General features: G+C 42.2%; 1 protein-coding gene across 1 annotated transcript in view; it reads left to right on the top strand.

Annotated features, from left to right (window-relative positions):
• Window positions 1-1,484: 1,484 nt before the first annotated feature.
• Window positions 1,485-8,404, top strand: part of LOC143141709 (UDP-glucuronosyltransferase 1A1-like) — a 7,068-nt gene continuing 148 nt past the window's right edge. Inside the window, exon 1 of the mRNA XM_076302439.1 lies at window positions 1,485-2,603. Within this exon, the coding sequence (XP_076158554.1) occupies window positions 1,485-2,603 (1,119 nt within the window). The remainder of the gene's footprint in view (window positions 2,604-8,404) is intronic.

Below are 8,404 nucleotides of genomic sequence, written 5' to 3'. Positions count from 1 at the left end.
TACTGGTTAGCACTTCGGACCTGTAACCGGAGGGTTGCCGGTTTGAACCCCAACCAGTAGGCATGGCTGAAGTGCCCTTGAGCAAGGCAACTAACCCTTCACTGCTCCCCGAGCGCCGCTGTTGTAGCAGGCAGCTCACTGCGCCGGGATTAGTGTGTGCTTCACCTCACTGTGTGTTCACTGTGGGCTGTGTGTGTTTCACTAATTCACGGATTGGGATAAAAGCAGAGACCAAATTTCCCTCACGGGATCAAAAGAGTATATATACTTATACTTATACTTAAAGGCAATTCAAAACAAGTCAGAAAGTCGAGACGGGACCCATTGTCAAAATTTTGGTGTCCACCACTCATGTTTCATCCAAAACAAACCAGAAAAGGGACTCAAAGTTCTAAATACCGGAATTATCCTTTAACCCATTTACTCCTAAAATGCCTGCTAAAAACGCCTATAGAATGGCATTCTAGACTAAATATGGCATTCTATGGCATTCTAGACTAAATAACCTTATTTCCTGAGGGTTTTCTGAAAACATACAAAAAATTGTCAACGTCTACCAAAATGTAATATCTAAGCCTCTGTAGCACCTAGAAACATGAAATAAAAATCATGCTGCGCTACGCAGCATCCAGCGGGAGGGTCAATGTTGCGTCATGCAGCATCCAGCGCGAATGGGTTAAGTGAGTTTGTTAACCTTGGATTGTTTTTATTACTTTTAATCAAATCAGAGAAATATGCCCTTCTGGCAGCTGAGAGAGCATGTTTGTAATTCTCAAAGCTCTCAGTCCAGGCCCGGCAATTAATCTCCTGTTTTGTCTTACGATTTGTCATAATAAATTAACTAATTCATTGAGATTGAACGCTTGGCAAACAGTGCTTAAAAAGGCAAGAATGATTTTAAACTCTTGTAAATACAAGGATCACATTTTTTGCTTCATCAAGCAAAGTCAATTGAGTTCAGTGAACAAGTTTGCTATTATATCCTGATATATATGTAAGTTTAAAAGGGGGGATTTACTAGTCACAGATCTCACTTCACTTTAGAAGTTACTTTTTACCAAGATTACTTTGTGAGCCCCCTTAAGTTATTATATGTCTGCAGCAGCTCAGCCAATGAGATGAATCTATGATGAGACTTCATACTGTAAACCTCCTCCAATCCCCTGTGTCATTAGTCAGCCAATGAGATGAATCTGATGACTATAAACCTCCTCCAATCCTCTGTGTCACCAGTTTGTCAGATGAGAACTTTGAACGTTGCTGCCACATTCAGAGGTGGATCGTTTGTTTGCTCTTTCTCTTTCAACGCATTGTTGCCACTCAGCAGCTTGAGTAATCTGCTCAAGAATTTATGCAACCACATACACACACCACAGACACACACACACACACACACACACACTGAACTTTTGTCCGGACGCTGAGGGTCAGGTGCTTGTGAGCTGCCTGTCTGGATCACAAGGAGACAGATTAGTGGATCAGGAATGTTTTCAGGGCTCTTTCCCCTCTTGCTCCTGCTCCTGGCCGTGCCTCCTCTGGCTCCACAGAGCCCCGTCCAGCCGGAGGGAGAGGCCAGGACGCCACAGAGCCCCGTCCAGCCGGAGGGAGAGGCCAGGACGCCAGAGAGCCCCGTCCAGCCGGAGGGAGAGGCCAGGACGCCACAGAGCCCCGTCCAGCCAGAAGAAGAGGCCAGGACGCCACAGAGCCCCGTCCAGCCGGAGGGAGAGGCCAGGACGCCAGAGAGCCCCGTCCAGCCGGAGGGAGAGGCCAGGACGCCACAGAGCCCCATACAGTCAGAAGTAGAGGTCAGGACGCCTGGCAAGCTGCTGGTGGTGCCCATGGATGGCAGCCACTGGGTGGGGTTAAAGGTCGTGGCCGAGGAGATGGCCCGCAGGGGCCACAGCGTCCTGGTGGTTATCCCAGAGGTCAGCATGAGGCTGGGCCCAGGCGAACACTTCGAGACCCTCACCTATCCGGTGCCGTACACCCAGGACTTGGTGAACGAGCTGCTGGAGGGCCACGCGCAGAACCTGCAGCCCAGCACAGGATCCCTGATGGAGAAGATCAGAAAGGGCTGGACAAGGGTGAGTAGGTTGAGAAGCTTCTTGATTGCCACCGCCGAGAGCCTGCTATTCAACGAGGAGTTGGTGGCCTTTCTGAGGGAACAGGAGTTTGACGCGGTCCTCACGGACCCTTTGATGCCCACTGGAGCCATCCTGGCACACAATTTCTCAGTGCCACCAGTCTACCTCCTCCGTGGCATCCCATGTGGACTGGATCTGGTGGCGACGGCGTGCCCGAGTCCCCCGTCGTACGTGCCACGCTATTTCACGCGCAACACAGACCACATGAGCTTCGTCCAGCGCGTGGCCAACTTCCTGGTGGCCATGGTGGAGCCAGTCTTCTGTAAGTTCCTGTTTTGGGAGTTTGATGGCGTGGCAAGCCGCTTCATGCACAAGGACATTACCATAGCAGAGATTTTCACTAGTGCCCCCTTGTGGCTGCTGAGGTACGATTTTACCATGGAGCTGCCAAGGCCGCTGATGCCCAACATGGTGCTGATTGGAGGGATCAACTGCGCTGTGAAGAGGCCGCTGACCAAGGTGAGCCCTGCGCCTCACTCTTATCTCAACATACTTTTGTATATTGAGAATGTGCACTCATTTTAGTAAATTGTGTGCTCAATTTACCAAATTGTGCTCTCGTTTTACTAAATTGTGGTTTCATTTTATTAGATTGTGCGCTCAATTTAGTAAATCGTGCGCAGAATTTACTAAATCATGTGCACGCTTTACTGAATTGTGCGCTCATTTTACAAAAATTTAAATGAGAGCACTATTTAGTAAAACTTGCGCACAATGTAGTAAAATGAGTGCACTTTTTTATGCTAAAACATATCTTGCAATGACCCCTCCAGTGCCTACATAAGAAATAATAATAAAAAAGATTATATTAGAAGATAAAGTCAAATAAACTCAAAGTGATGAGGGGGGGGGGGAATAATAGGTAGCAGTGATTTATAGTGTTAATGAAATAAAATAATAGGTAGCAGTGATTATAGTGTTAATAATGAAATAAAATAAGCAAAGACCATTTACTGTTTTTCTCAGTTGCTAAAACACTAAAACCCATTGGCTAAAGTAAGTTCTCAGTTGCTTGAACTCATTACAGTTTTTTCTGAATGCTTAAACACAACCGTGGTTCTTATAGCACAATTTTTAAAACTATTAATACTTATAGCAAAACCACTCACTGAGTTCGCAAAATTAAAAGCACAAACACTGCTTTGCACTCAGTTCGCAATTTTGTAACACACACTTTGCACAACTGTAGGCACAATTCACTGCACAGCACTCTTTTTGTAGCCTGACGAGCCAGACCCACATTACAGTTTTTTCTGATTGCTTAAGCACATTTTTTGTAACAATGGCTTTTTTTGCAAAACTCTACACACAAATGGCAAAACCTCTCACCCAATCAGCAAAAGATTGTAGTTCTCTTGCAAAAGCTAACACACCTTGCTTAACTCTTCACACCTTCGTAAAAATGGTGTTTTCGTATCTAACAGTAAACACAAGCCATCACAATAGTAAGCACACAATGTGCCAACAACACACTGATGGTATGAATATAAAACACATCTGGCTTTTGCTTTCTCTGTGCACAAGGTAGACTATGTCAGTTTGAGGTCATACTTTTGTCATAGTTCTGTAAACATACAGGGATCCAAACTTCAAGTATTACAGTAGTGTTTATGTACACACATCAAAACAAACACAAGTGTGTTTTTCCAAGTCAAAACACAAAATAGCATTTCACTGAGACAAAACAAATCAGTCTACATCGGGTCGTCTCTCTCAAAATTCTGTCTACATCACATGCAATGTCCTAGTCCAAGGCACCGGGAAAAATATATTCTGGAATGCCGTATCCAGGCCTGACATGACAATATCCCCACATGTAGACTGTTTTTTTGTCTGTAAAAGGGCTATATCTTTCTCTTCTCACTCTTCCTGCTCACTCCATTGTACCCATTGTACATTACCTGTGGCTTATTTATAGTGCTTAGGCTGATTGCAGAGTGAACTAATTATCTAAAACAGTTTTCACATGAGAAAGTGTGCCAGAGAGTTGGCAAAATAGTGTAAATAATAGCCATTGTGCCTACAGTTGTGCAAAGTGTGTGTTACAAAATTGCAAACTGAGTGCAAAGCAGTGTTTGTGCTATAGTTTTGCGAACTCAGTGAGTGGTTTTGCCATTTGTCTGTAGAGTTTTGCAAAAAAAGCCATAGTTACAAAAAATGTGTTTAAGCATTCAGAAAAAAACTGTAAAATGTAGGGTCTGGGCACTCACCGTTCGCAGTGCTCAGTCCGAGGGGCGGGATAATCAGTTGTCTTTCAAATTCCCTCTGCACGCAATAGGACAGCGGCAGCGCTATGAGTCCCATGCGTTTCCCACCAGCGGAGCTAGTTGGCTAATTCAAACGTTTGCCAACTTACAGTTTTTTCTGATTGCTTAAGCACATTTTTTGTAACTATGGCTTTTTTTGCAAAACTCTACACACAAATGGCAAAACCTCTCACCCAATCAGCAAAACATTGTAGTTCTCTTGCAAAAGCTAACACACCTTGCTTAACTCTTCACACCTTTGTAAAAATTGTGTTTTCGTATCTAACAGTAAACACAAGCCATCACAGTAAGCACACAATGTGCCAACAACACACTGATGGTATGAATAAAAAACACATCTGGCTTTTGCTTTCTCTGTGCACAAGATAGACTATGTCAGTTTGAGGTCATACTTTTGTCATAGTTCTGTAAACATACAGGGATCCAAACTTCAAGTATTATTGTAGTGTTTATTTACACACATCAAAACAAACACAAGTGTGTTTTTCCAAGTCAAAACACAAAATAGCATTTCACTGAGACAAAACAAATCAGTCTACATCGGGTCGTCTCTCTCAAAACTCTGTCTACATCACATGCAATGTCCTAGTCCAAGGCACCGGGAAAAATATATTCTGGAATGACGTATCCAGGCCTGACATGACAATATCCCCACATGTAGACTGTTTTTTTGTCTGTAAAAGGGCTATTTCTTTCTCTTCTCACTCTTCCTGCTCACTCCAAAAACTGTACCTGTGGCTTAGGCTGATTGCAAAGTGAACTAATTATCTAAAACAGTTTTCACATGAGAAAGTGTGCCAGAGAGTTGGCAAAATAGTGTAAATAATAGCAATTGTGCCTACAGTTGTGCAAAGTGTGTGTTACAAAATTGCAAACTGAGTGCAAAGCAGTGTTTGTGCTTTTAGTTTTGCGAACTCAGTGAGTGGTTTTGCCATTTGTGTGTAGAGTTTTGCAAAAAAAGCCATAGTTACAAAAAATGTGTTTAAGCATTCAGAAAAAACTGTAATAAAAGCTTAACTCGTGTCACACTGTTTGCCAACAACAACATCCATCTTATTTGTTTTCAAGTAGCAGGGAATTCAAGCCAAACCGTTGCAACTCTGCCATCAATCATTATGTTAAGCCCACCTAACGACTCTATACACGATTTCATTGGCCTGATTGAGTTTCGATTTCTGGAGCTCACAAGCCAACGGAGAGTTGCTAGACTAGCCCTGGCAGCAAATTTGCTGCCGCTAGGGGCGCGTCTAGATTTCTAGGCTACTCTTTTTGCGGAACTGTAAACACAACTCACTGCTTTACACTCAATTTCCAAATGATCAACACACTCCTAGCAAATCTATGTATGGCTATTATTTACACTATTTTGCCAACTGTCTGGCACACTTTCTTATGTTTTAGATAATTAGTTCACTTTGCAATCAGCCTATAAGCACTATAAATAAGCCACAGGTAATGTACAATGGGTACAATGGAGGGAGCAGGAAGAGTGAGAAGAGTAAGAATTAGAGGAGGCCGAAGAATAGGACGTGGAGATGAAGAAGTAGGAGGAAGAGGACGCAGAGGTGAAGAAGTGAGAGGGAGAGGATGACAAGGACAAGGAGGTGAAGTTAGAGGATAAGGACAAGGAGGAGGACGAGGAGGGGGAAGAGAAAGGGGAAGAAGAGAAAGAAATAGCCCTTTTACACCATTTTACATAGGCCTGACCATTGTCATGTCAGGCCTAGATACAGCATTCCAGAATATATTTTCCCCGGTGCCTTGGAATAGAACATTGCATGTGATGTAGATGAAATTTTGAGAGAGACGACCCGATGTAGACTGATAGTTTTGTCTCAGTGAAATTGCTATTTTGTGTTTTGACTGGGAAAAACACACTTGTGTTTGTTTTGATGTGTGTAAATAAACACCAATACTTGATGTTTGGATCCCTGTATGTTTACAGATCTATGACAAAAGTATGACCTCAAACTGACATAGTCTACCTTGTGCACAGAGAAAGCAAAAGCCAGATGTGTTTTTTATTCATACCAACAGTGTGTAGTTGGCACATTTTGTACTTACTATTGTGATGGCGTGTGTTTTTACTGTTTGATACGAAAACACCATTTTTACGAAGGTGTGAAGAGTTAAGCAAGGTGTGTTAGCTTTTGCAAGAGAACTACAATGTTTTGCTGATTGGGTGAAAGGTTTTCCTATTTGTGTGTAGAGTTTTGCAAAAAAAGCGATAGTTACAAAAAATGTACTTAAGCAATCAGAAAAAAAATTAAGCTAATTGTTCAGTCTGTTGTCACCTTAAACCATTTCACATGGTAAAACACAATTTGCAGATCACACATTTTCAAAACTCTAAATACAATTAGCATAGCATCAGTCTTTTGTGGCCATACCATTCACAGATTGCATGTTGTTTTCACACGATATGCAGTCAGTGAACACATTTCCACAATGCTTACATTTTCTTAACAGACAAGCTAATACCTCCCAACAAAATTATGAATTGTTTTTGTAGTACTTACGAATGTTAACACACAACATCCCACAATAGCAAAAACAATATTCCAAACCTTAGATACAGTAAACACCTCTGCTTCTGCAATGATATCAGTTCAAGAACAATATATCTCAGCTGATAATAAACAAACAATTGAATAATTGACACACAACTGATTTATGTTGGGTAAATTGGGCCAACCACAGCTGATTCCAGTCTGGCTTAGACTCAGTCGCAGGGGTTATTTTTTTTCTATTACATTGACACTTATACAGTAAAAGGAGGACTTTGAGGAGTGATGCTTTTAGAAACAGAAACAAATAAAGACAAACACTGTAATGTCTGGACAAGGAAGAGTAAGAGCAAGGGGCCCAGGGAGAAGAGCAGGCCCAGTGAGAGGTGCAGGAGCTGTGAGAGGAGCAAGGGGCCCAGGGAGAAGAGCAGGCCCAGTGAGAGGTGCAGGAGCTGTGAGAGGAGCAAGGGGCCCAGGGAGAAGAGCAGGCCCAGTGAGAGGTGCAGGAGCTGTGAGAGGTGCATGAGCAGTGAGAGGAGCAGGGCCAGGGAGAAGAGCAGGCCCAAGGAGAGGGCAAGGTAGAGGTGTAAGAATGCATGGTGGTGGCATTCCAAAGGCTGCAGTTGTCAGCCACTATCATTGACCATGTAATCAATGCGATGTTGATGAAAACATGTGGTCTAACCCTGAAGATCGCAGAGATTAGATACAGTAATTTTGTGGGTTTTTTTTAGCTCCCCCCTTTTTATCTGGTCTTTTTGCTGTTGTTTTTTTGTTCAGAATGCTCTTGTGTGTTTCATGGATATTTTGTTCACTGTAAGCAATACTGTAAAACTTTTTCTGTTCTATCATACTGTAAACAGTATTTCTATTGTATTTCCTAGTAAACAGTAAAGGAAAAAAAATTATTTGCTTTTTACTGGAATGCTTTTGAATGTGAACATAACATGTGGACATACAGTTCCCAACCAAGAAATGTAGTGTAAAAATTGCATGCAAATACCTGTAAAACTGAAGTCTACAGTATGCCGTTTTTGTAATGTCAACAATAGCCAGTATTTTGAAACCTGGTGTACTTTGATTGACTGCATGTACCTTGTGAAGTGAAAACAAGTGTTATTCTTTGACAGAATAATTTAATTTTGAGTCAGATTTCCAGTGTTTTGGTAAAGTTAGTGTGTGCAGAAAAAGATGTGTTAGTAATATATTTAACAAAATGTGTTTTTGAGAAGAAAATTATCCATTTGGACAGTTGTGTTTTGTCTGTGTCTGTGAAAAAACTGTAAATTAGATTTAAAACTATCTAAGGTGCAATTTGTCCACTAGGGGTCTCTCCATGGCCACTCAAAATGCCTGGCAGTCAGAGTCAATACACTTATTTATACTGTGGCCCATCAGTCCTGGAGTTCCTGCTATGTTTACATCAAAGATTATAGAGCGATACGCGCAGCGCTCTAAAATCTTTGGTTTACATTATCATGGGCCA

Source organism: Alosa pseudoharengus, unplaced genomic scaffold, assembly GCF_046254945.1.
Source record: "Alosa pseudoharengus isolate Yale_2024_CS ecotype anadromous, Long Island Sound unplaced genomic scaffold, YU_APseudo_1.1 YU_APseudo_1.1_scf_24, whole genome shotgun sequence".
NCBI lineage: Eukaryota > Metazoa > Chordata > Actinopteri > Clupeiformes > Clupeidae > Alosa > Alosa pseudoharengus.
The sequence above is the reverse complement of the archived record's forward strand: the minus strand, read 5'-3'. Positions and strand labels throughout refer to the sequence as shown.